Genomic DNA, 27,727 nt, shown 5'->3' on the forward strand with positions numbered 1-27,727 from the left:
AAGCTCGGGAAGGTTCTGGGATGACGTCCATAGTTCGCGAAGAAAGGCGTCACCCCGGTGGATGCGTGCTTCGTGTTGTTGTAGGCGAACTCAGCCATCGGCAGGTAGTCCACCCACGCCGCGGGTCGCTGGTTGGCGTAACACCGTAGGTACTGCTGCATGATCGCGTTGACCCTCTCCGCTTGACCGTTGGTCTGTGGATGCCTCGCCGACGTCAGGTTGATCTTGACGTGCAAGATACCCAGAAGCTTCCGCCAGAAAGTGGAAACAAATTGGCGCCCCCTGTCGGACAAGACGGACTGCGGTAGTCCATGCACTCTGAAGACGTGATCGATGAAGAGCTTTGCGGTCTGTTCTGCCGTCGCCACCTTGGCACAAGGAATGAAGTGCGCCATCTTGGTGAACAAGTCCACAACCACTAACACCGCCGTCTTACCTCTGGAGCTGGGCAGGTCTGTAACAAAGTCCAACGCTACCCTCTCCCACGGTTGCTGCGGTGTCTCCAGCGGTTCTAACAATCCCGCCTGCTTCTGATGCACTGGTTTGGACCTCTGGCAGATATCGCACCTGGCTACGTAGTCCGCCACCTCTCCTCTCATCTGGGGCCACCAAAAGTCCCTTGCCACCAACTCCATCGTCTTCTCTTTGCCGAAATGGCCCGCACTCGGGGCATCGTGCAATTGTTGCAAAACCGTGGCGCGAAGCTCGTCGGTGGGCACGTAAAGGGCGCCCTTGCGAGTCAAAAGTCCATCCTGCAACTGAAACTCATTGTTGTCAGGCGACCCTCTGCGGAGCTCCTCCATCTTGGATTGTGCAAACTGATCCTCTTGCAGCGCGCGTCGCACCGCGTCCAGGTCGACTGCGATGGCAGCGCACGTCCACGCCTGCGGTGCGAAAATGTACTTCGCTGCGATTGGAGCTACTTCCTCCAGGTATTGAGGCTTTCGGGACAGCGCGTCTGCTATAACATTGGAGTCTCCAGGGATGTATTCTATTTTGAAATCGAAATCCGCAAAGAATTCCGCCCAGCGCATGTGTCGTTGGGTTTGCAATTTAGCCGTCCGCCAATACTCCAAGTTCTTGTGATCCGTGCGGACCTGCACCGTGTGCTTGGCTCCTATCAAGAAGTGTCGCCACGCTTTGAAAGCTGCATGAATGGCCAACAACTCCCTGTCCCATATGGTGTAGTTGCGTTCCGTCTTGCTGAGCTTCCGGGAGTAGAATGCACCCGGTCTCCAGTTGCCTTGCGAATCCTCTTGCAAGAGGACGGCCCCAACTGCTCTGTCTGATGCATCTGTCTCTACCCGCATGGGCCTGCCAGGATTCACGTGCAGCAGCTGCTCCTCGGAGGCGAAAAGGCTTTTAAGCTTCCGAAAGGATCGCTCTGCTTGTTCGGTCCAGACGAACTTCTTCTTCTTGGAACTGAGGGTGTCAGTGATTGCCGCCGTCGCGTTTGCAAAACCTTTAATAAACTTGCGATAAAAATTGGCAAAGCCGATGAACCTCTGGACCTCCTTCCGATTTCGAGGGCTTTTCCAGTCCAACAGCGCTTGGACTTTAGTCTTGTCCATGGCCAGTCCCTCGTCGGACAGCTTGTAGCCAAGGAAATCTACCTCTCTCACATCAAACTGGCACTTCTCCAACTTGGCGTACAGCCTGTGTTCCTTCAGCCTCTGCAGAACTTCCTTCACGTCCTTATCGTGATCCTCTGGCGATTCCGAGAAAATCAGGATATCGTCGAGAAAACAGACACACTTCTTGTAGAGGAGACCTGCCAGGACGTGATGCATGAATGCTTGGAAAACATGGCTGCCATTTTGTAGACCGAAGGGCATAACTCTGTATTCGTACGTGCCCAAAGGAGTGAACATGGCCGTCTTCCACTCGTCGCCCTTCCTGATGCGGATGAGGTTGTAAGCTCCACGTAAATCCAGCTTGGTAAAAATCTTCCCCCTCCTGACTGTAGCCAAAAGGTCGTCAATTTTGGGCATGGGGAAGGCCTTGGGCTTAGTTAGTCTGTTTATGAACCGGTAGTCCACAATGAGCCTCTTCTGGGGCGTGTCTTTCTTTTTCACAAAGAAAACAGGACTGCCTCCCGCTGCTTTAGATTCCTGGATGAATCCGCGCTTGAGGTTGTGTTCTATGAACTCCCGAAGCTCTTGCAGCTCGTCTTCCGACATGGAGTACAGCTTGGCAGTTGGCAACTGCGCGCCTGGCACTAAGTCAATCGCGCAGTCGTAAGGTCTGTGAGGCGGCAATTTGTCAGCTTCCTTTTCGCAGAAAACCTCCAAGAACTCCGCGTACTTGTGAGGAACCGCTTGCACCATACTCAGATGCAGCTGCTGTTCGGCTTCTCCTCCTTGATCGGTTTGGATGCAATTCTGGGCGCAATACGATGAACAAAAGGTGATCTGCCTCTGGTACCAAGCAACCGCGGGACTGTGCCTGTCCAGCCAACTCATGCCCAACACGATGGGCGTGTCCGATAAGTGGGTGACATTGAAACTAATAAGCTCTCGATGGTCTCCAATTTGCATCATCATGGGAGGGGTTTGCTGCACCACTTGCCCCCCCAGCAACTTCCTGCCGTCTACCGTGACCACGTTCAGAGGCGTCGTTGCAGGCAGGAGCGCTATGTTATGCTGCTTGACGAACTGTAATCCCACGAAATCGGCGTTGCTTCCCGAATCGATGGTTGTTGGAACCTCGAGAAGTCGCCCATCAGGCAGCTGGAGTGTTGCTGTGAGTAAAACTGCTGGTTTGGGAGGTAAAGGGTCCATGCGCTGCAAGGATGCTGGGGACTTCTCTACAGATCCGCCTGGCTGAGCCCCAGTAGCTCTGCTTCCAGCCAGGCACTGCAGTTTCCCTGAAGCTGCTCCTCTGATTGCACCTCTGCTGTCACAGTTGCTAGTGCTGCAGTGTGCTTCTGGAGCCTCTGGGGGCACTCTTTCGCCATATGGTGTGCACTGTCGCAGATGTAACACTTCCTGGTCCCTCTAGGAGGCTTCGCTTTGGCTGCAGCAGGGATGGGGCTCTGGGATGGCTTTTGAGCCCTAGCACCACCAATCTCCATTGGCTCTTCGCCTTCCTTCCCCATTGGTGAGGGGTGCGCACGGCTGAAATCCCTGTGCACAAAAGGGAGAGCTTTTGCTTGCGCGCGCGCGCTTGGGGCCCCCCCTCCTCGTGCCACGGACGTCCCTCATGTCGAATTCCTATAGCCAAAGCCCGTTGCACCACGTCTTCCAGGGTCTGGGGTCTGTCCCCCCTTGCGATCTCATCCTTGACGGAGGGGCTCAATCCCTCCCAAAAAAGATCCCTGACCGGTAGACTGTCCTTCGGCCAATCTAAGGCGGTGAGCAATGCAAAAAATTTAGAATGATATTGGCGTACAGTGGCTCTCCCCTGCCTCAGCCCGTGCATCTGCCGGCGCGCAATGTCCTTATCCACAGAGGATTGAAAACAAGCATCCATTGCCTTGATAAACGCATCTGCATTGCGACGGGCTGGTCCATCTTCGCGCCACAGATTGCGTAGCCAAGCCCTGGCCTCCCCATGCAGGTGCGAAACAATAAATCCCACTCTCTCCTCCTCATCTCTAAAATCATGACGGAGTAAATGCAGTGCATACACGACATCTGCCCTGAAGTTGGGATAGTCTTGCAAGTTGCCATTAAAATGCGAAACTAGGGCACCCCCCCTCCTTCCAAGCGCAATGCCCTCCGCTCTGGAGCCCGGGGTCCCCGCCTTGTCCGCATTTTCCCACCTTGCTTGCAAATCCTGGCACGCTTTCTCCAAGTCAGCATTCTTCTTCTGCGAAGCAATGACTGCCGTTGTGAGAGTGGTAATCTGATCCCGGAGTGCAGCCAGCTGTTCCTCAGCACTCATGGCTGCCCCGTTCGTGAGCTTCGCAAAAAAAAATTTTTGCTTTCAGAGGGAGGGGGACTTTCTGTCACAGCCACCCAGGTGGGTCCCAGCTCACGAGAGACCTTACTCCGTTGTAGTTTACTTACAGGAAAAGTTTATTGAAGATAATTGCTTCTTTCACAGTTCAGCATTGTGGCTGTACGTCTGTCACGTTAGACCGCCGAAGTCCCCCTCTGACTCCTCCCCTCCTCCACACCAACTTAATAGCCTGGCTCTAGACCACCTCTTCCTCTCCTTTCTTTTCCGCAGGGTCTTTCTGCCCCCCTGGGTTCTCTCTTTCCGGGATTCGCCTGAGGCTGAATCCTCTGCCGCCTCCTGCCCCCTCCTTCTGGCTTTGGGGCCGGGCTCCTCCTCTGAGCTTTCCCCACTTCCGCGCGCCTCTATGTTTGAACTTGGCGCGCGTACGTTGCTTTTGACCTTTCCTTCGTCCTCTATACTGCCCCCTGTTCCACTCTCTACCCTTTCCGGCTGAACACCTTGCTCCAACCCCCTCTCTCTGTTTTCTCCTGTTCCTCCTCCCTCCGAGAGGCTGACAACTCCACCCCCTTTACTCCGTTCCGGCTGAGACCCCTCTGACAGCGTCTGTGCTTCACTGGGCTTTCTCCCCTCCTTCCCTGACTTTTCACAGCTTCTCTCTTCTCCTGCTTTTCGCCTGATCATGCTAGCTCCCTTTTGGGAATCCTCTGACTCACTGCTTAGGCTCATAGATTCCCTTCGAATTCCGTCATCTTCTTCCTCGTCTCTCTCTCCCTCCTCCCACTCGCTTTCCGTCTCCTCTGCCATCTCCTCACTTCTCCCAGAAACCCTGACAAGTACTCTTTGGGTTTGGTCAGTCAACCAGCTACAAATCCACCTAACAGTTACCTCGTTCAACCCACATTTTAGCAGCTTCTCTGCAAGAATATCATGGGGGGACCTTACTGAAAAACCTTACTGAAATCAAGATACACTATGCCCACAGCATTCTCTGTATCCACCAAGAAGTGATATTCCTCTGGCATGACTTATTTTTGAGAAACCCATGCTGGGTCTTAGTAATCACAGCATTCTTTTCTAAGTACTCACAGACTGACTGTTGAATTATCTGTTCTAGGACCTTTCCTAGTATCAATGTCAAGCTCACTGGTCTGTAGTTACCTGGGTGCTTCCATTTTTTTTGAAGATGGGGACAACATTTGCCCACCTCCCGTCTTCAGGGACCTCACCTGTTCTCCAAAATTTCTCAAAGATCATAGACAAAGGTTCTGAGATTACATCCACAAGCTCCTTTAGTACCCTTGGATACAGCTCATCAGGCCCTGGAGATTTGAATTTATTTTAAGTAGTTGGTGTTCCCTTACTACCTCTTTTCCTATCTTGAGCTGTAGCTCCCTCCTTACACCATATATTCTGTTATCACCAGGTTGGGCATCACTTTCCTATTTGTTAAGCTGTGCATGCATAACTGCTGTTGGAGTATGCTCACATGATCACTTACTCTTCATCCAGTTTTCTAGGCAGATTGAAGCTGGTTTGAGGAAAGGAAAACATGCCAAACAGCAGTATTTCTCAAGAAACTATAGGGTCAATATGGATTGTGGCTAACATTGTGTAAATGTGACTTCAAAAACTAGCAGTGGGACTGCAGTGGATGCAGAGTAAGAGTGATGTGAACATATCCACTTTGCCTACATTTAAAGAAGCAAGCTGCACTTCTGTGATGTTCATGCTTCACCTTTTCTCCACAATGCAGTAACAAGTTCAGTAACCTGAGGCTCCCTCAGAGTTTCCTGCTCTGCTAGTGGGTTGACAAAGGCATCCTATGAAGGAGGAACACAAAGTGAAGGGAGTAGACAGCAAACTCTGCTGTAGTGTTGTTGATGTGAACAAATAGTATGAAGACCTTAAATTGTGTTGTAAGCTGTCTTGGGAAACTGGAAAATAAAGGTAGGGTTAAAAAACATAAGATAAATAAATGATTTTGATTCGAATAGCAGGTGGAAATTATAATGAACAAGCTGTTTACAACAGTTTGGAATGGCAGGCTGAAAGGCACCGGAAATCCTCGTATTAGAGATGGGAGTTAGCAAGAGACTATTAGGAACAGACACTGTGAACCATAGCTGAGGCACATGGACAGGGTTTCTGTCTGTTTGTGCATATATATGTGGCCTAAGGGGTAGGGAGAATGGACTAAAATAGCAGGGGATGCTATGAAATTGATTTTGTCAAGTGCAAAATTCATCAGCCAGGTTGCTCACCAGGGCAAAACAGTTTGAGCATATTGCACCAATCCTGTCCTGACTGCACGGGCTGCAAACGAGTTTCCAGGCCCCATTCAAAGTGCTAGTTTTTATCTATGAAGTCTTAAGCGGCTCAGGACCGCAATTACTAAAGAACCACCTCTCCCCATATGAACTGACCTGGACCCTACAATATTCATCTGAGGCTCTTCTTTTGTGTGCCTCTTCCATGAGAGGTCCGGAGGGTGGCAACATGAGAACAGGCCTTTTTTGCGGTGGATCCATGTTTGTGGTATGCTCTCCCCAGGGAGGCTCACCGGACATATCTTTAAGCACCAGGACAAACATTCCTGTTCTCCCAAGCCTTTGGCTAATTAAGCATTCTATGGCCTTTGTGTTGGGGGGAAGTTATTGTTTCTGTTTGTTACTATGTTACATATTTTTGCCTTTTTATATTGTAAACTGCCCTGTGATCCTTGAATGAAGGGTGGTATAGAAATATAGAAATAATGAAGTATTGCAGTGTCACAAATGGTGATTCTTGGAGACCATGTTTGAAGGTATAGAGCACTTTCTTCCAATGAGAGCAATATGAGATCGTAGAAGGGGTGAACAGGGCAATGGAAAGAATACAGTCTGTATTGTGGAACTGTGTGTGATGAAACTGTGTAGCCCTGTCCAGCTAAACTTTCAGCATTGGCATGTTGCAGTGCTGTTTTTATAGAAAAAGAGGTGCTGGAACTCACCACGAGTTCCTCCCTTGCTCTCTTATAATGGCAATGGCACCCACTGGAGAGGTGCCGGAACTGAGTTCCAGTGAGTTCCGACTGGAAAAAAAAGCCCTGGCATGCTTTCAGAATACGGCTTCCTCTTTCCACTGCCTTCTCTCATTGTGTTATGTCTTAAGCAGTTTATTTAGGAATTTCCCACGTAAAACAATGCCTCTTGTCAAATTTCTATGTCGGAAACTCGAGCGGATTCTACTGGTATGAGATTATATGGCTAGGACATCCCTTAAGTGATCCCTAACTGGAAGAAAATTCCAGTGTCTGAGAAAAACTAGCAGAGCAGAACCCAGTGTGGATGCCCCAGGTCAGAATTGATCAGCTGTAGACAGGAATCAAGGTTCCTGAGATGGATTAAACTCATTCCTTTGTTGCCCTCCTCCTGAACCTCTTGCTACTGGAAGATTTGGCCTGAAGTAGCTTGTTGCCAGTCACAGAGCTTTCATCCCAAGGCACTTGTTCTCATTGTTGTGCCAAATGCGAACTCTTGAAATCTTCTTTGGAAGTTGTTATTCTTAGCAGGGGTTTTTTTGCGTATTCAAGGGGAGATTACAGTATGTGTAAAAAAGGATGGTGATTGAATCTATCTCTTCCCTCTTTCACATCCCATGGATTTATCTCCATATGAGAAGCATTTACAGATGCTCCTGCAATGCAAAGCTCCTGCATTTATTTTTATGTGTTTACAGGCACAGTTCTTGAAATTACGGTAACCTGATTGTCAGCTTTTCAGTGGGAGGACTCTGTGTTCTCAGTGTCTATTGATTTGGACTGTATTTCTGCTATTGTGGTATTAATGTTCAGGTACAGAGCACATGTCACACTATACACCGTTTAGTCAACCCTAAGCAAAACATATTGATTTTCCTTTATTAATTAATTCTCTTAAATTTTCCTTGCCACACTGGAAATGTTTCCAACCCTGTTTTCCTTATGAGAAAAATGGGCACATCTAAACAGTTTTTTTAAAAAAAAATGTGCAGAAGGACTTGCATGCACATAAGGGGACTTCTTCTTCTTCCTCTCATCCCCCCTCCCAACCAATTGGCAGCTCCATCCCTGCACTCTGTTGGGATCTGATTCTGCATTCAGGTGGGCTGTTGGAAGAGTAGTCAATACTTCTCAAGCCCAGTCGTAGCGTTGCCGTACGTCCAGAATTTCCTGGACATAACTGGGGTTTGGCAGTTGCAAACAGTGTCTGGGCAGAATTTGCTGAAAATCCAGGTGTATAGCAACCCATGTCAAAAGTGTAGACTTTGGCGAATTCCGTTAAAAATAGTTCAAAAAGCTCAACAGCTTTTGTGGATTTTCACTTTTTGAAATATAGCAACCCTACCCAGTGCTAAAACAGGAATATGACTCCAGGACAGCCAAGTACATATGGGCTTTTTTTTACCTGACAAGATAAATCACTTCTTCGTGGGCTGTTTTTCAGACCCTTGGCTTCAGAAAGGTCTGCACAGTTCCATAACATGCAGTCACTGCTAGAAGTTATATGTTCTGAACAATTTTATGGTTGGTAGGGGAAGAGGCCTTGTGGTTTGTTGCAGAAGGAGATCAGAGCCCTCTCAAGACGACACAGAATAGCAACACAGCATTCTTGTGGATAAACGAGCTTTTCTGCAGCAGCTTCAAAAGGATGAAATTGCGGCATGCGGTTGTTTGCACTGCTTAATCAGTGCACCAGTGTATTCTTTCTGTTGCTGCCTGACGTTCGGCAGCATTTTGTGATGCAGATGACATGCAAAATTCTGTGTAAAATGCTGTTGTTTAGAAGTATATGAGTAAAACAGGTTACTTGCTGGATTCCACAGATTTCAGCTACTTTTGGTCTTTTTACACCATTGTGTGCTAGTCAGATTTTGACAGGGGACCCTTGGCCCTTGCCTCTCCAGCTACCATCCTCATGCTGTGGGGGCTGCCACTTCATATAAAGGCATCCAATTGCTCATCCTGTGCAGATGCACCTGGCTTGGTTGGCACTAAATAAGCACAGATTTGAGTAAAGGCAGTGCAGTTGTTCCTTAGAGGGCCGTGCAGTTGTTCCTTAGAGGGCCAGTATTCACCTTTGTCCTAAGTAGATACTTACTATTGTCTCAAGCAGTTAAGGTAATCTTCAGTCCAAGTTTGGCTTGATTTGCTCAAATCAGTATGTCAAATTCAATCTCCTGTGTCCTTGACATCTTCAGGCCACTGACCAAATGCCTCCAGTTTCCTTGCTTCTCCAGCTCCTTTTCATACACAGACAGATGCTCTTGTCCTTTGGTTCTATTAGGCTTTCCATAGCCCTCTTTCTGCAGCTGCCATGATACCAATTATATATATTGGTTTTGATTGGAAGAAATATAAGGGAAAGGTAATGTAAACCCCAACATTAGCAATATGACTTGATATATTTATATCAGCTGGCTTTATAAGTATTTGTCTTAAGTTAAAATGACTTACCATAAGCTGGCTTGGCCAGCCTTTCCCAATTAAAGGTCCCATTAACCATCTCTTGATTTGTTCCTTCTCCCTATAGCTTGCATTTCCTGCAATCCCTGGTTTATAAGATGGCTCCTTCTTTACAGTCTCACTTCTCTAAACTCACCAAGAGTATACCATACATGCATTTTAGCTTTTACTGACTTAAGGGGAGAGAATTGTCTAAAGATTTGTTATAAATCTCCCTTGTGAAACTAGCAGGTGAATTGGCCAGTGTAAATCCTTGTAAAGAAATTTACCAGATGGTTTGGTTTCCCCCCAAATGTCTGCAGAATTTGAATTTCTAGATATTGAGCTCAAATATGCCTCTCCCTCCCTTACACTGTATTTGAAGGCCCTGTGCTAGAGCTGGTGGGAAACACCAGTTCAGTCCAAAATTCATGAAACTGATCTGGTAATTCAGGGAGAAATGGGTTTTGAAATGGCTCCCCCAACCTCGTTTCACTGATTCATTTTGCTATTTATGTATTATTTAAAATATTTTTAGCCTGCCCTTCTTCATGAATGATCTACCCCAGGGTAGAGTAGAATAAGCAATTTAAAACTATAATGAAACATGAATAAAACACAGTCATACAATACAAGGAGGGCCTCAGCCTTTAAAACACAGCCAGCTATTTCTTAGTACCCCAAGAAACTAAGAAAAAAGAAGCTAAGAAAGCTAAGGCATCAAAAAGCAAAAGAAGAAAAGAAGAAAAAAGATGGCATGAGCCATACATCAGATTGATAGGAACACAGAAAAAAAGAAAGTTGCTTTATCAGTCCATCTAGCTCCATCTATCTGCAACTATCGGTTCATCAAACTTAGCATTGTCTTCTCTGACTGGCAGTGGCTCTCAGTGGCATAGCATGGGTGTGTGTGTGTGAGGGGGGCCATGGCCCCAGGTGCAGAATTCTGAGGGGGCACAAACCTGTGCCCCCCACAACAGGCTGCCTTGCCGAGGCTGAATGGCTGCTGCCTTCCAGAGCCGCAGGGAGGCAAGCCACACCTGGGATGGGCCTTCGGATCTGTGGCAGCGCCTTCTTCTCCTTGTGGCCAGTTGTGCCCCTGGGTGGAACTTGGCCGGTCGGAGCCCGGACTTTTCCTGGCCCATATCGATCCTTCCCTGGGGTCTCCCCCCTGGCCTGTGTCCTTGGGGGAGATGCTTGGGGGAGGAGAGCCAATCTCTTGTTTGGGACCTGCTGGTGACTGTCCTCGCACTGTGTGGCCGAGGAGAGGCAACTGGGAAGGGCTGCATTTGGTACCTCAGCCCTTCTCTCTGCCATCCTCCTACTTGGCCTTCTGCAGCTGTGTCTCAGGTGTTGCTGGGATGCTGCCAAGCCTGCCAAGGAGTTCCAGCCACTGCTCCCGCCGGGAGCTCGCTGAGATGGGAGGATGAACGCAGGACCAAAAGGCAACCTCTGTGAGGAGCAGCTGCCACAGGGGTACAGTGAAGCCCGCCTGTTGCCTCCCATGCAAGACCCACAAGGAGGTTAGGGTGCACATTCCTTGCCTTGACCCAAGTGCTGTCAACACATGCAACACCACTGGTAGCTGTCCCTGATTTTAGGCAGGGGTCTCTTTCCAACTGACCCAAAGATGTTTGGGATTGAACCAGGGACTATGCTCTGCCACTGAGCTATGACATTTGCCACCTACTTTAGTGTGTTTCGAGCAAGCCTTACTGAACTCAGAAAGACTAACATCTGATTAGACATGTGCAGGATTGAAGATTATAGACATCTGTATTCTAGTGTATGGAAATGTAACTGAGTATCCCCCCCCTTCTTCACGCTCACTCACTTTTTTCTTTATTTTGTTCCCTTTTTGTCATTCCTTCTGTTTATAAATGAAATTCTTCTAAAGAAAAAGAAGACATGTACAGGATTGCACTGTTAATCTCTGATCACCCGCAAATTGGTCTTTTAATCCTTTGGGTCTCCTTTTGCACGACATAGTTTTGAGGTTTAGTGAGACGTTCTTATTTATTCCTTATTTGCCACTTCACATAAACAACACACAAAACAAAATTAATGAATCGAAACAACCCATTTGGATGTGATTGAAATGGCTGTGAAATGAACGTTATTTTGAGTAGACTATTTTCTGTTGATAGATTTGAGACCAGATTTTGGTTTATGAATTTGCTTTATTATGAACTTCTGGAAAACCTGGGGTTTGACAAATGCAAACATCGGGTTTCAAAAACAAAGTTTGCAGAAGGAAATTCACTGGATTGTTATACGTACAGGCCCTAATCTAGCAAACTTTAGTCCTAATTTAAGTGTTGTTGAAATAAGTTGGACACGTTAATTGTGACAAATTCATTCTGTTGATATCAGTAGCCCTTATCCCCTGGATTGGCAGGGTCAATTTCAGCACTTTGGCACAGCTCAGTGCTGATACCTACCTAAGACCCGCCTTTGCCTTCCTTTTTCTGACCCAGCAGTCTGAGCGGTGCTGGGCAGTTGGGCCTAGCCACCATTTATATTTCCCACCCTGACATAACATTCTTCTGGGGCATTGTGAGAGATTAATATGGTTAGACCAAGCTGCCCAGTACTGACTGGGGTGGGGATACTAATCCACCGTTGCAAACCACAAGTACGTTCAATGAGATTTGTCCACATTTGTAGCTGCCATCTATTTTGGGTGCCATGTAGCCCTCCAGTAACGTGGACAAACATAGTCAGCAGTTGTCCGATGTGGGGACAACTGCAAGTGTTCTTTGGCAGAGGCTGAATTGATTGACTGTTATTGGCAAGGAGTTATTTTTGGGAGGCAATGATAAGAACACCCTGTACTTCTGTGAGTTTGGCTCTGCCTTACAAGGTTATTATCCAGGAGTTTAATCAGAGACTGTCAAATGCATAAAGAAAGTGGCTAGCGTCTTAAGCAGTGTCTTTCATATGATGTAAGCTTCCGAGGTACAAATGAAAGCAATAAGAAATAAAAACTCTGCTCATACAGGTTTCTTCATTGACTTTTTGAGCTCCTTTTATGACAACATATCTGTATCTTTAAATCAAAGTTATATTTTATCCTACCCTTGTTCCTTTCTAAACCTTCAACAATGCTGCACAGTAGTAATATTGTATACATTTCTCCTAAAGGCTCTTCGAGCTCTTTAAATCACTACTTTAGTCAAGAACACTTCATATGTGCATCTATTAAAATCCAGCATTTTTTTTTAAAGAAAAGGAAATATGATAGGTAGGAAAGCTTTTTAAGCAACGTGCAGTGCGTTAAAAGATATAGAATTAGGCATTGGTAGAGCCTACACAAAAGGAGCTGTGACAAAGACCCTAGAGTCTCCAAAGGCCCAGGGCATGCATGGGGAAGGATTCCCTTTGTCTATTAAACTGATCATGTATTGTAGCAAGTTTATAATAACTTTATGAGAGTGGGTGCAATCTGTTGAAATCCCCAAGAGGAAATACAGGCAATTTATATAGCTTTGATTGCCCAATCGTTAACTGGAGGATAAGTGGATAAGCCAGAGAAAATAAAACAAAAGGTGTGACATTATTGTACATGGCACAGTGATTGGCTTTGCAAAGGACTTAGCAGGCAAACAACCATTCTTGTTCCATAAGTGGGGTTTTGTACCTCTAAATGCTTCACTAAGGTTTAAACAAGCGTGGAAGAATACAGAACAGGCTCTGGTTTGTTTTTAATAAAGGTTGTAGCTGCTAAAGATCCATCTTTGTTGTTTTTGTAACCCTAATCATTCTTTTAGAGCCTTGACAGAGATGTAGGGAGGTGGAAATAGGAAGGCTGGAAGTGGGCTGTAAATGTAGGTTTAGGTTTAGGTAAAGGGACCCCTGAGGGACGCAGGTGGTGCTGTGAGTAAAACCTCAGCGCCTAGGACTTGCCGATCATCAGATCGGCGGTTCGAATCCCTGCGGCGGGGTTCGCTTCCGTTGCTCGGTCCCAGCGCCTGCCAACCTAGCAGTTCGAAAGCACCCGCGGGTGCAAGTAGATAAATAGGGACCGCTTACTAGCGGGAAGGTAAACAGCGTTTCCGTGTGCTGCGCTGGCTCGCCAGATGCAGCTTGTCACGCTGGCCACGTGACCCGGAAGTGTCTTCGGACAGCGCTGGCCCCCGGCCTCTTAAGCAAGATGGGCGCGCAACCCCAGAGTTGGACACAACTGGCCCGTACGGGCAGGGGTACCTTTACTTTACCTTTTTAAAGGGACCCCTGTCCATTAGGTCCAGTCGTGACCGACTCTGGGGTTACGGCACTCAACTCGCTTCATTGGCCAAGGGAGCCGGCGTACAGCTTCTGGGTCATGTGGCCAGCATGACTAAGCCGCTTCTGGCAAACCAGATCAGCGCACGGAAACGCCGTTTACCTTCCCGCCGGAGTGGTACCTATTTATCTACTTGCATTTTGATGTGCTTTCGATCTGCTAGGTTGGCAGGAGCAGGGACCGAGCAACGGGAGCTCACCCCATTGTGGGGATTCGAACCGCCGACCTTCTGATTGGCAAGTCCTAGGCTCTGTGGTTTAACCCACAACGCTGGTTTAGGTAGTGCCTATTTGGACTGGTAGGGAAGAAAAGTCACAGAAAAGTCAACAATTGGTGGAGTCAGAGCCAATGACTGTCAGACCTAACTAATGCTCCTCCCAGCTAAGTTCTACAAGAGTGACTCTGAGACGAAGAAAGAGGAAGCACACAGCTAGTGCCACCCCCTGGACTGAAAGTAAGAAAGCAGGCAGGTGGGGGCTGACTGAAGGCAGACTGAGGTTCATGGACAGTTCCCCGTTTGCCCTAATAGACAGCCTCCCCTGGGTTTAGGTAAAAGGCAAACAGGCCCAAGTCACAAAGCTGTGACTGAGCTTGCAGGCTTCCCAGGCTCGTTTGGGGGGTGGGGATCTAGGTACACTTTCCCCAGGCCTCAGAGGGCTAAGCAGGAATCAGCTGCTTTTATTTTTAAGTTTATTACTTTACTCTAACGAGACTCCTGCCCCAGGATTCAGACATGCTTTGCACAGGCCTGAGATGGTCCCATGGACATCTGGTTGGCCACCATGAGAACAGGATTCTGGATTAGATTGGCCAGCAAGGCTCTTCTTACATTCTTATGATACAGTTTGTCCATCCCTTGACATCTGCTTATTTCTTATGTAGGCTGATATAAAATAATTAAGTAAGTAATATGCAAAGTTTACTATAGGATGCATATCAGAGAAAGGAATGAATGGTATTTCTTACTTAATGACTGGACCCTTGTGTCTCTTAGCAAAATAAAAATAAAACCAAGTGTGCATGATTAAATAATTGTAATGCTTTGTAGATCCAGTAGTTTGGGACTAAGCAGTTTCATACATTCACATATACTCAAATGCATACATAAAAGACATCCAAACTCAAACATTTGTCTCATTGATGACAATGGAGAAGAGCTGAGTACTTGCTTAAATCTCTCACTAAATGCTATGAGAATTAAATGCACTTTCTTTTGGTTGGAGAGTGCCCCAAATATTTTACTCCTGAGCAGAGAACTTCCAGATGTACAAACAAGTTGCGTTTCAGTAATTAATTAGTTCCGCTCTTTGGCTTCCCTTGCATATTAGTAACATTTTAGCAAAGCTGACAAAGGACAGACGGAACATTTGCCTTTGCATTACCTTTGTAGAGGTTATGAACACTTAGGTCATACATCATATCTGATTTTTAATGCAAACCTTGGGGAACTTATCTTCCCAGCAGCACATGGTTCCTCATAGCCTGGGAGAAAATTCTGCTTGGCTGTGTCTATAGCTTACACAAGACTCTGTGTATTTTATATATCTGCAAACTGATGTAGCTTGTTGGGCTGAAAAATACTAATACTGATGAACGGTTAAGTGAAAAGAAAAATCTATGACTAAACAGAGTTGACCTTCAAAGTGTTTGACTTCTGTAAATCTATAACTGGTGTCTTCACTCAGTATGAGTCTTTTTCTGGCATATTTGTATATATGCATAGATTTGGGAACAATTTTTTATATGTTGACATTTACCTGTAAAAAAGACTTGTGTCTTTTTTGCCCCTTAGCAAGATGCTGCACTGCAATCCACACACCCCTCCCACCCGCTGCCAACAAAACTCTGACCTCTTTTGCTTCCTCTTGTTTTGCTCCCAAGATTAGTCCCCACAGGCCACCCCTGAAGAAACTGTTCTCAGTGCATTGACTATGTAAGGGTCTTCTGCTGGAATAGTCTGCACTAAAGAAGAAAGTTTCTGTTCCCAGGGAACAATATGTGATGGGGATAAAAAGGGGGGAAAGATAATTTCTATCAGCAGGATTTTGAATTTTTTGTGGAACTTGATGTTTCCATAACAACCTCTTGGAGTTTCAAATGTTTAGGTAGGCAACTCTTTACAACAGCTATTGAATTGTTATCCTCCTATACAGTCTTTATCTGTGGCATCCATTCTCATCCATCACTTGCTGTCTCTCTGACATTAGCAATTAAACTCAGCATATAAACTATTTATTCTCTTCTGGGGTTTTTTTAAATGCTGCAAGATTTTTTTAAATGTATCTGAGCTGTTTTTCTTTAAATGTAGACTTGCAAAATCTGTTAATTTCAAATTTATGAATTTGGATTTAAATTCTTAAATTTGGACTCAAAATTCAAAAAGTAATTTAGACTTGGACAGGGTCTTTTAGATAGTTGCTGGTTAGCATTTAAGGGAATGTTTTTTGACTGTTTAAGACACCATTCAGTAATTTGTCAGAACCTATCTGCATTCTATCTGTATCCATGTCGGTAAAGTCCTGGGTAGCATTCCCTTCCAGCCAAATCCCAGTTTCATTGTCTAAGGCTGCATACTTACTTGGGACTTACTTCTGACTAAATGTGAAGAGGCTCACACCATGTGAGATGCCATGTTCTGAGGAGGGACTTGTAATATGTTGTACATTGCTGTTAGTTCTGAACAGGGTGGAGAGAGCCATATAGCATGATGCCAGCCAGCTTTCTTTTGCTCTTCGTGATCTTTTTATGGGGAAATATATATAGTCCTCTGCAATTTAAGAGGTAACTTTCACAGATAACTTCTCCATGTTTGGCACATTCAGTTCCATGTCACATAGACTTAACATTTGTTCCACTTAGTTTCTGGAGTGAGATTTGTGCCTTCCAGCTTCAGTCTCCAGTTTGTTGTTGTATGCCAAACTCTAAATACCGTAAGATATCAGATACGTTGAAAACTGGATATCAAACAATCTGAGGTGAAACCAGAGTATATCAAACACTTGGCAGGTATTCGTTATCGAAATAAGCAAAGAGAACTTTAAAGATATTTATAAATGCAAATATATTTGAACTCCCGAATGTACATACTTATCTGTAGGCAAGATATGTATCAAGCCACATATGCAGACTACATCTCCCCAAAATGTATGTGCTCTGCATAGATGGATAAGGCCACAGCCGGTAGACATATTGCACTTTTGGATAACACCATGCATGAAATTTCAACTTGGAAATGGCAGTTCCTAGAGTATTCAGGAGATGATCAATTTACTGATTCTTCCACAGACATGTTGGATGTCCTTGAGCCAGCACTTCTCTGTAGAATTTTCTTTTGCCTTTGTGCCTTGTTATCCTCATTCAATACTTTGCATGCTATCTGCACACATTCTCTTCTCTTATGTTTGTTGTGTATTACTTAAAAACATTTGGGAGAGTTTTTTTATTTTGAGTAGTAACAAATGTTTATATAGATTGTTGAGTGCCCGATACAAAGTCAATGGGCTGTGCAGATTATTTATTGTAGCATATGGATGTGAAAGAGGAGGGACTAGGGGGAAACTGTTTGCCTTATTTGGGGGAAGTGTACATGGTAGGATTTGCGGGTGGTGACAAAGGTGGTCATTATAGATTGGTGAAAAGGTAGATGTGCTGTCAGATTTAAAATGTTAAAAGAAAAGGGGGAAAAGCACACTCCAAAATGAATAGAATATTAGAGGAAAGAAAATGAGATTGGATAAAGAGCACTTCAAAATTAGACTAGTCAGAACATGGAGAGATTTTGTGCTTTGATTCCATATCCTGTAAAATAGGTACTATCACTAAAATCAGTAACCAAGAAATGGACGTGTGATTAGGATGGACTATAACAAGTGATGTGTAAGATTTGCAAATGTGGTCATGAATGTTGGATATTATTTTGAGACACTGATCATCTGCCAGGTTGGCACATTATAAAACATCTATCTTCCATGATTTGATCATGGATGAGGTGCTATACCTGGTATGTATTACTGAGATCTGGGTGAAGGACAAGTCCTGGCTCCCCTCCTGAACACAGTACTCACACTCTCTGCTTGAGGAACTCTGAAAGCAGGGGTGGCATGTTCCATTTAGCCACTTGAGGCAAAACAAGAAGTGCTGCCCTGCAGCAGCCGCCACCACCATACCATAATTGTTGTTTATCAGACAAGGAAATGGGGGGGGGGGCGGGGCAGGGAAGAATCAAAAGTGTTTGGGATGTCCATGCTACGATTGAAGTTGGGAGGAATAAAATGTTAGCCATGACAGCAACAGCAGCAGCAGCAGCAGCAGCAACAACAACAACAACAGGAACACTTCTGCACATGCCACAGTGGTTAGAAAGATTCCATTCTGAATGTTCTTAAAACTGTCATCTTGGTCCACGGTGTTCTTTTGAAATCCCAACTGTGTTACAGAGGCAGGCAGATGGCAAACCTCTTTAAACAGTTTTAGATAAAGCTATTTCACACCCAAACACACACACAAAATAAATAAATATATGCGTGATCTAGACTGGTGTGCTGCTGGAAGCTCACTCTTGCCCTGCCCCTATGTCTAAACATCATGTTCAATCCTGATTTAAGAGGAGCAGGATAGAGAGAGGTGGAAAAGACTCAGTGCCCAGAGAGACTAGAGGTCTAAGGTCTGCCTTGAAGTGTAGCCTTTCCCAGGTGCTTCTTACCAGGGTGAAGTGAGGAGCAGCTATTTATCTTTGAGGCAGACCCAGAGGAATGATTTAAGTCAAGCCTCCAAGAAAATGTATGAGAGGGAGCAGTTCTGTGACACAGGCATACACTTAACTGCAACTGTAATGACCGCTCCCCACCTAAAACGGGGGGCGCCCTTTGCGTGGACGCGTGCAGCCCCTAGATCTGGAGCGGCTCCAACAGCATAGGCTTGGCTTTGCCTTCCCTCAGGTGGGATACCTGGAGGTCTCCGCCTACCTCAGTCAGTTGTCCAATCCCACCTGGGGGAAGCGTTGCCAAGGAGACCAGGCCAGGTAGGGGAGGGATTACCTGCCCACACAATAGAGGGAGGATCTTACCTGGGAATCCTCACTTGGCTCCAGAGCTTCTCCCACCCTACCCACCTCAGTTAATGTCTTATTTTGCAGGTTAACTTTTCTTCACAGGTTTTGCAGGTTAACTTTTCTTCACAGGTATGTGGGCGCTGCTATGTTAAGGTTGCTGTTAAAGGGCCGGAAAGGAATTTCCCTGCATTGGCAGGTTTCGCCTTTCCTGTAGCAAAACGTCACAACTTTGGCGGTATCAGGCCTTAGGCGGAATCCTTTAGTCCATCTTCCTCTTTGCAGCGGCGATACCAGGGTTCCCCGTTAAAGGGGTTTCTGAAGGGAGGCTTTGACCGTACGCTGAAAGGTCATCATTGCTCTCCCCTGTGGTGGTGTCGTAACGGGGGTGGCTATCTCTGCTTGAACATATGTTCTCCAGAGCCGGCCCATTCCCCCCCCCACTGGATAACCCTGATGCTCCCTAGGTCCCCAGCTGGGGACTGGGGAGGGAGAACGGCCAATGCCTGAGCCAAGGTCTACCCACATTTGAAATTTAATAAAGTTGTGGCCAATTTAATCCCATAGCACATTGTCTTGAGTCGTTATTCCACATGACGGGGGGGGGGGACCGCGCGGGATCTGGGGACTCCGCCTGTCCACGCAAAAAGCTTGCTCACTCAGGCACATAGTGCCAAACAAAGAAGTCGGCTTTGTGAAATGATTCCCGAGTTTTCCTCTTCCCTCGAGTGAGCATGAGACCCAGAACCCTTCTGGTAGAAAATGCTTAAAGCATGTGCTAAGTCTCTCAAAACCATGAAATAGGCTTAGATGATGTGAAATCTGAAATCAAAGAAAATATACTTCCAATGCATACTAGTTGCCTTCCTGATTCTGATCGATTAAGACACACTGCCACCACTGTTTCAATATATTATCTGAAAAAAGCAAGAAGCTAGAAATGTATTTTTAAAAATTAATGCTGAGAACTTCTTGCCACTAATAGGAATTTACAGATTTACACAAAGTTACTTGGGAAGGGTGCCCATTTACAAGATTAACGCTGCTTTCTTTTTCTTTTTGGTAATTTTGCTTTAAATGCACAGCGCTACCTTCTTAAGTCAAGGAATCTGTTAATTAGGATATTGTCACCCGAGACATCTGTTTTGATGCATTAACATTGATTAGATTATCTTTGATGCACTGAGAATTGCTATTCCCAATTTACAGATGAGGAAAATGAGTGACAGAGAGGTTAAACAGCTTATCCAAGGTCACAGAAATAGTAGGCACAATCCAGCTGCATGTTCTTTTCATATATAAATATATAAATAAGTGAGCCTTTAAAAATGCTGCTTCTTTTTTTTACTGGATTTTGAGCAGTCTGTTGCAGAACTCTGAAAAAAACGGTCAGGTGCCCAGGCCGTCTGTGCAGTGCTTTTGCAACAAGTCTGTGTTTTCTGTCTGAAAACTTAACAGAAGCAAGAATGCACTCCCTAAACGTGGCACTGTAGCAAGTAATTTTTTTTGGGGGAGGGGAGATATTCCTTATTCCCACAGGACCCGCCCCCCCCCCAGTGGATCTTTCTACTGGCCTTGCTCTATTCAGAAAAAAACAACAACTTTGAAAAAGGCAATCTGCTTTCTTTTGTAACCCTGTATGCTTCTTTCTTCCTTGCCCACAGTCTGCCTTCAACATCCATTCTCTTTGGTCTGCAGTTTTAAGGCAGTGACTGATCCCAGAACTGCCCAGGTTGCTTGTTAGTTAAATAACCTGTGCCTTTGCCTCACAGAGTGGTCAGTGGATCTTAGATAGTTCTCCTGTATAGCAAGCAAATTCATTACTTTTCTAATCAGTAATAGCGCTAAACTGTCTCTCAGGCCATGATGTAGATTGGCAAGATCCCCTCCTGCTGAAAACATGCTTGAAAAAACTTGAGTGAAAGGAAAGAAAGCTCAGCAAAAAATATTGCTCAAGAAGAAAATCCAAGGGGGAAAAAATCGTTAGGAAAGGAATTACATGCCTGGAGAAAACTCCACATAAAGGCCTTCAGCTTGTAGATCGAAGACCAACCCTTGCTTAAGCATACCACATGAAATCTACGTTTTAAATTACTTACTATGTATGTATATGTTAGTAGGGCTACTGATGCAGCCCAGTTGTGACTTCCAATATATCACCAGAAGACCCCCACTTTACACAGGGTGAAGCAGTAATGATAGCATTAATTCTCTTTGAACATCTACATGAGGGCATGTAGCACAGTATAAGAATGCTGTCAACAAAGCCTTTATTATAGATTAAACTCTATTAGTTTTCAGTACTTGTAAGGATTCTACCATCCTGAACAGGAAACCACATGGCCTGTCTTCAGGAATATTTGTGAGCTTGCTTGCCATAAGGTACCAAAAGACATCAAGAATTATTTAAGGGTGCACCACATATGACTATTGTAGTCCTTATCACTTTTGTGCCACTATATTTGATCCATTGTGCTAAACATAGAAGCTTTTAAAGCTTACCTTGTTAAACTCCTCAGCTAATTAGGTCAGAGGGCATGATTTCAGCAGCTGCAGAAAGCATGCAAATGGAGCAATAAATAAGGAAACCCATAATTAATGTCTTTTAAACAAATTGGCAAGAGTTGCATAAATGTCAATCGGGGGTGATATGGAGAATGCATTTCTGGGAAGTGATTATTTTATTGAAAGAAGTGAGAGATGAGAACTAAATAATGACATTTCCTCTTAAGGACATTTATTTCCTGCACATCCACTTTGTTAGGTGCTATACGAATGTGAAGAAGCAGCAATCTCTTTAGCTCTGTAGCTGTCCTGTTCTGCAAAATTTAAAGCCCATTAATAACCATCACCTGTTTTGCAGGTGTAGTGAAAAAGAGAGATTTTGCCAGGTGCTGCTGAAAGGTGAACTTGAAGCTTGTGAAGGAGCACTTTCATTTTAATTAATTCTGCACGCGAAGCTTCCACCAATATTAATCTCCTTTGACCAACATGGTTAATTAATTACCCTAAGTGTTTGTAAACAGATTTTCTACATACTCCTTCTCCAACTGTTGCATGCTGACCTCTTTGATGATGTGTGGCTCTAATAGTGGAGACATAAAGAATAGCAGAGATGCTGCCAACAGGGGCTTCCAACTAAAAGCAGAGCATCCACTGGGTTGCATAAAACATAGCTTGACTGACTGAACAGGGTACTCAGGATGAGTCAGGCAATGAATAAAGTTACTTGGGGGGTGCTTCTCGTTATTCCTTTTGCACATATTAAGATCAACACAAATGGATTTTTGCAAACTGAACCAGTCTGGTGAGTGATTTAGCACATGCCCAGTTGTCGTTCGTTCCAGTTCAGTCAGCTCATCTAGAGATTTCCAGTGGGTGATAACTATTGGATTAGGCAGACTGAACAATTAGAAGACCAGTTCAATGTGTGCAAGTGCATGAAATGAGTCACGCATATGTAAAAATGTTGTGGGAACCTGCTTTCTTTGCGAAGGCCCCAAAGTTCCAGGTCCATAGGAATCTTATGCTGTATTACGCCAAGTCAGAACGTTGGTCCATGTAGCTCATTATTGTCTGTACACTGAAATGCAGGGGCTCTCAAGGGTTTCAGACAGGGGACATTCCCAGCTGTACTTCCCTAAACAGGAGGTTTACAGGTTTACAAGGGTGACTTCTAAGAACTGCACAGGGAGTTACCGATTAGAAGGTGAGCTGGTGCAGTGCGAAAGCCATGGCTGTAACAATGTACTTACTGCTAGCTCAAAATCTGCAGGGATTCCAGAATGCTTTTCTTTTGTTTGTACAGCCTTTCAAAATTATCATTATTATTTTAATTGGAAGCCTTAGCTTTTAATTACTTTGCCTTGAAAAATGTGACTTTTAATTCTGTTAGTAATAGTGCCATCTTTGTAACACATTGCACCCTCCAAATTGCATAGATTATTAAATGCTACTTTGGATATTTCCCCCCTTCCACAGTGCCTCCCTCCTCAGATCTTTCCCCTGTATTTATAAGAGTCAGTCATGCATGTTCACATCCATGCAAATGCATTATTCACCTCAAAAACGAAAGGGGATCCTCTCCTCCGATCCAGTTCTCTGAGGAAGGAGTTTTTAACATGATATCTGTAGCCTACATTTAGAGACTCAAATCTGCCTGTTAGAAGTGCTAAAGTGTTATTTTAAATACAAAATGTTAACTTGTGTCAGTGGTATTTACCTGGTCCAACACACACATACAACTTTCCCTTTCCCTCTACTTTGGGCAGTTGATATGAGGCTTATTGGAATGGAATGATTTTTTCATATTTCATTGCTCCTCTCAAAGGCATGCAAACAGAATGTCAGGTTGTAGAATGCTGTGTTTGCTGCACTCATGTCCTTGCTATGCTTTTCTCATCTAAAATGATGTGATGTCTGATATACCCTAAAAAGAAAGGAAAGGAATGTCTCTCACACCAAGATCCTCAGTAGTGAGCCCTACTCAGTTCCGAGTCACTTATTTCTAAGTAAGCATACATAGGATTGTAACCATGCAGTCAGAACCTCTTGGCCTAATAATACTTATTTCTGGGTTCCTTCAGTTGATAGTTTGCTGTTGACAGGTGACTGGATGTTGCCTTAATCATTTAAACTCTGAGACCTCATTACGACACAGAAATGCTCTTTAAATGTTCACTCAGCCATCTGGAGGTACTTGCCTGATGTCTTGAAGGGATTGTAGCCACACAAAGTTCCTTGTCTGTAGTGTGTCAGCTTGCACACACTGCCATGTTTGCCAAAAGCTGCTAGCACAGACTCTGACCACCCTTTGTACTGCAGATTGGAGCATCCCCTGTCATGTGAAGCATTTAACAGTTGCGGTTTTCCACTATATGTTTGCTTGTCCTTGAAAATATCCCATGTGGTTTTGTAGAACATCTATATGACCCAACTATATGGTCAGGGCTAAGGGAGTCTTACCAGCCCCACCACCTAAAACTTGGTGCTGTTGTTGTGAAAGAGACCGATAGGGGCTTCCTGTTGCCCCTGTGGTTAAATGTGTAGATGCACCTACCACCCATGTGGGATTCTGTAATGGAGGTTTGTGCACATGGAAATCCATCAAAGTGTTTAAACTTTCCACCAGCAACTGAAGGTTTTAGCAGTGTTTTACTTAGTATCACCTCCATACATTGTGCAACACATTCCGCACTGCACACATATGCCAAGATGAGTTTCTAGGCTTCTAAACAAACCCAAAATTCATAACACTACAATGTATTTTATTGTCTACTCAGGAGAATGCCGGACCCACCTATCATAATTCTTGTAATACCTATGGATTTGACTGTTCAAGTCCTCTGTAAACCCTTTGGGATCCTGAGTCAGTGGCGTAGAGTGGGGGGTGCAGGGGGGCCGGCCGCACCGGGCGCAACATCTGGGGGTTAGGGTTAGGGGGCGCAAATTACTTGCTTTGCCCCGGGTGCTGACAACCCACGCTACGCCACTGTCCTGAGTAAGCAGGTCACCTATGCCTGTAAATGACTTTTATTCCTTTCTTGAAATAACTTGTTTACTAAGCCCACATTGGATTCTTTCTCTCTTTTTAAAACCTTAATTTGATATTGTTTTTTTAAAATGAGCAATAAATATTTAATGATCTGGGTGCTGTTAAATTCAGAATACCCCAAAATCCTTGATTATACTGACGTAACCTTTGACATCCAAAGAGGCTATAACAAGTGCTTTTGTCCAGTGATTCTAAAACATCAGATGCAATAGTAGAAGAGGGTGAACTGACAGGCATGAGGAACTAAAGCCCACAAAGCAGGTAAAGAGTGAGCAACCAAAGTTCACTTTAGTCTTCCACCCACACTGCTCCCCTATTCACCTTGCCTTGACCAAAACCCAGTGGGTGGAGGTTGAGGGAGCCACAGCCACAAAATATAGGGGAGTTTGTTCAGCCTGTGCCCTCTTGTCTCATATCTGCTAACCAAGGCAGTAATTAGTGTCAATGGTGATGGAAATAATGGGCACAAAGGCAGGACTTTTCATGTCTGAAAGCATCATTGATAGGTATTCTGGAATTTCTGTGGGGAATATTGCACCTCAAGGAGCATTAGTCCTAAAAATGTCAACTTGTGAATGGATCAGAACCAATTTCAAAGATTTTTTTCCCCTATATCTTGTACTCAATGTAGAAAACACAGTAATGTCAAGTTCCCAGGAACTTACTTTGGGTATTAATAGAAGATGAAAGTTCATAATGTCATACATAGTAGCATAAAACTAAGCTTATTTAAGCTTCCTGTTAAAATATTGTCATGTGTTGCAGAAAACTGAACAATATATTCTTTTTTCTTTTCCTTTTTTTACATTTTTGTAGCAAAATCTTAAATGGGTGTTTATTAAAAGTATAATAGGTATAATAATAATAATTCAGCCAGGGAACATGGAAAACCTTTATCTTTGCAACGTGGTGTTAGCTGTGGTAACATCCCATTCAAGTACTTCACATAGAAGCAGGGGTTACATTCCTCTTAAAGTCAGCATTCAGCTTTGCTCTTGGATGTCCAGGGAACAGTGCCATCATGACCAGGAATCTTCTTAAAAACTTCAAGCTAATCTGCAGCTGTTCCCTTTTCTGGAGAAACTGGGCATGGCCATTTATCCATGTGCCCTAGTTGCTCCCAGGTTAGATTATTGTAATGTACACTACCTTTGAAGATGGTTGAGAAAGCAGCTTCCAGAGTTCTAAACGGAGTTTGCAAGTTAGATCCTATTATTCTGATGTTCCACTGGTTACCAGTTTGTTTCTAAATTCAAGGTGCTGACTTTGACGTTTCAGGCCCTGAATGGTCTAAGACCAGGGAATCTCAATAATCACCTACTCCCATATGAACCTGATCAAAGCACTGAGATCTACTTCTGAGCCCTGTTCCAAGCCTTCTTGTTTGTGTGACACCTTCCTGAGGGTTGTGCATGTGTGTTTGGCCCCATCGCTGCTTGTCTTTTGGGAAACAGCTGAGGCTTTTTGTTTCTGTGGGTTTTAATGGGATGCTGTTGCTACTTCATTAAGACCGGCTTCATTTTTGGATCAGGGATTCGTGAGTAGTTTTAAAATTAATTAATCCAGACCTTCAGTTTTCATGTATTTCTACAAAGTTCAGCTGACCATGTGGACTGTAATTTGGGGGTGATGGTTTTAGCAATGATCTCTTTCTGTTTTTCCATTGCTTCAGGTGGGATGGTGGAAGGACAAGCGTCTCAAGATGAAGTATTATGTGTGGCCACGTTCTGAGCTTTACCCTGACAGTGAGGAGCGTGCGGATGACCATCTCAGCATAGTGACCCTAGAAGAAGCACCGTTTGTCATTGTGGAAAATGTGGACCCCCTAAGCGGTACCTGTATGAGAAACACTGTCCCATGCCAAAAAAGAAATGTGACAGAGTAAGTGCCAACAGGATCTTTCTCTAGCTGATTCCTCCTAGCATGTTTCTCTCCACAGCAGCAAAGCCAGCTGGACTGTCTCAGGCTGGCTTTGTTGCCACTTGCCACTAACTCAACGTTCCAATCAGCTTGGCTCATTCAGCAAAACATCAAGCAGAGTTTTCAGCTAGGGATGTAATGGAGAATGATAGAGAGAGTAGCCAAGGAAAGAAGTAGGGGATAACAGTAGGCAATTTTCAACAATTCTAAATTCTAGCACAGATCAAAATTGTCCAAATCACATTTTTGTTGGAAATTAGCACCTTTGTCTAAAAAAAAAGGAAGAAGATGAAAACAGAAAAATGACAAGAATATATTTTCAAAATTTCTGCTTATAACACTCAGTTTCTGCTGAGAATGCCACACAAAGTTTGAATTTGGAACTAAACATGGTAGTTCTGTGTTTTTCAAGGATCATATGGAATTTCTCAAGATTAAATCCACTTTCTGAGTGCAGCATGATGGAAAAAAATGGGCCATATGTTTTTGTTTTTAGTTTTAAAATATCATTTATCAGTTACACTTAATCACTTTTTGTTGTGGCTGTTTAGCAACAAGACGGATGAGGAGACTGCGTACACCAAGAAATGTTGCAAAGGGTTTTGTATTGATATTCTCAAGAAAATCTCCAAGTTTGTCAAGTTCACCTATGACCTTTACTTGGTAACCAATGGTAAACATGGGAAGAAGATCAATGGAACATGGAATGGAATGATAGGCGAGGTAAGCCATGAAAGGTACCTGCTTTTACTTACAGGCTCACCAACAGACTGAATGAATTATTTCTCCCCTATGGCCGGATGATACTTGTTCTTGGGGCAGAAATTGAGTCATGCTTTCCAAATCTGTGTAGCAATTTGAATTTTGCCATTGGGGAAAATTATCATCTTGGAATTATCACCAAGCAAATTTGTGAAGTTATATGATATTTACATGGTTTTTTTTTTTTAATATAAAAGCAAATGTAAGAAAAAATATTTTCTGGAACAAGCAGGAAATGAAGAGCAATAGAAATAGTGTTGTTTTCTGCTGCTTGTGGTCCATTTACTACCAGAGTATTTCTCAGCATGCGTTTGATGGAGGAGGTGATGCGAGGTATGACATGCAATAACACAAAGGGAAACACCAGTATATACAACTGTAAAGTTTAAAGGATTTTTGCCACCTTCCTCCAAGTCTCTAAATCTGTGGGCAACAGTTCAGTCACAGGGTCAACCCTTGACATCTGCAGGTAGCACTGGGAGACATCCCTGCCTGAAACCCTGGAGAGCTGCTGCCAGTCAGTTTAGACAGTGCTGAGCTAGATGGATCAGTGGTCTAATTCAGCATAAAGCAGCCTCCTATGGTGTTCCTAAATGTACATTGTCTCTGATCCCAACACCAAGTGTTTTGCAGGTATGTGTACATATGTGTGTACACAAATACCGAAACCAACCCACAACCAATTGGTTGCCTTAAAAGGGCACACTTGTGGGGAGAACTGTTGTTTTCCAGGGAAATGGAAAACAAGGATGGTCCTTCCCAGGAATTCTTTTTTTCCTTTCACTGATCTGACCT

General features: G+C 44.4%; 1 protein-coding gene across 13 annotated transcripts in view; it reads left to right on the forward strand.

Annotated features, from left to right (window-relative positions):
• Window positions 1-27,727, forward strand: part of GRIN2B (glutamate ionotropic receptor NMDA type subunit 2B) — a 298,063-nt gene that overhangs the window by 231,890 nt on the left and 38,446 nt on the right. For all 13 annotated transcript variants that reach the window (XM_081879276.1, XM_081879287.1, XM_081879286.1 and 10 more), the window contains 2 exons: window positions 25,923-26,131; window positions 26,722-26,893. In XM_081879276.1, coding sequence (XP_081735402.1) covers window positions 25,923-26,131; window positions 26,722-26,893 — 381 coding nt within the window. The remainder of the gene's footprint in view (window positions 1-25,922; window positions 26,132-26,721; window positions 26,894-27,727) is intronic.

This window comes from Podarcis erhardii, assembly GCF_964252035.2.
Source record: "Podarcis erhardii genome assembly, chromosome: 10".
Classification (NCBI taxonomy): Eukaryota; Metazoa; Chordata; class Lepidosauria; order Squamata; family Lacertidae; genus Podarcis; species Podarcis erhardii.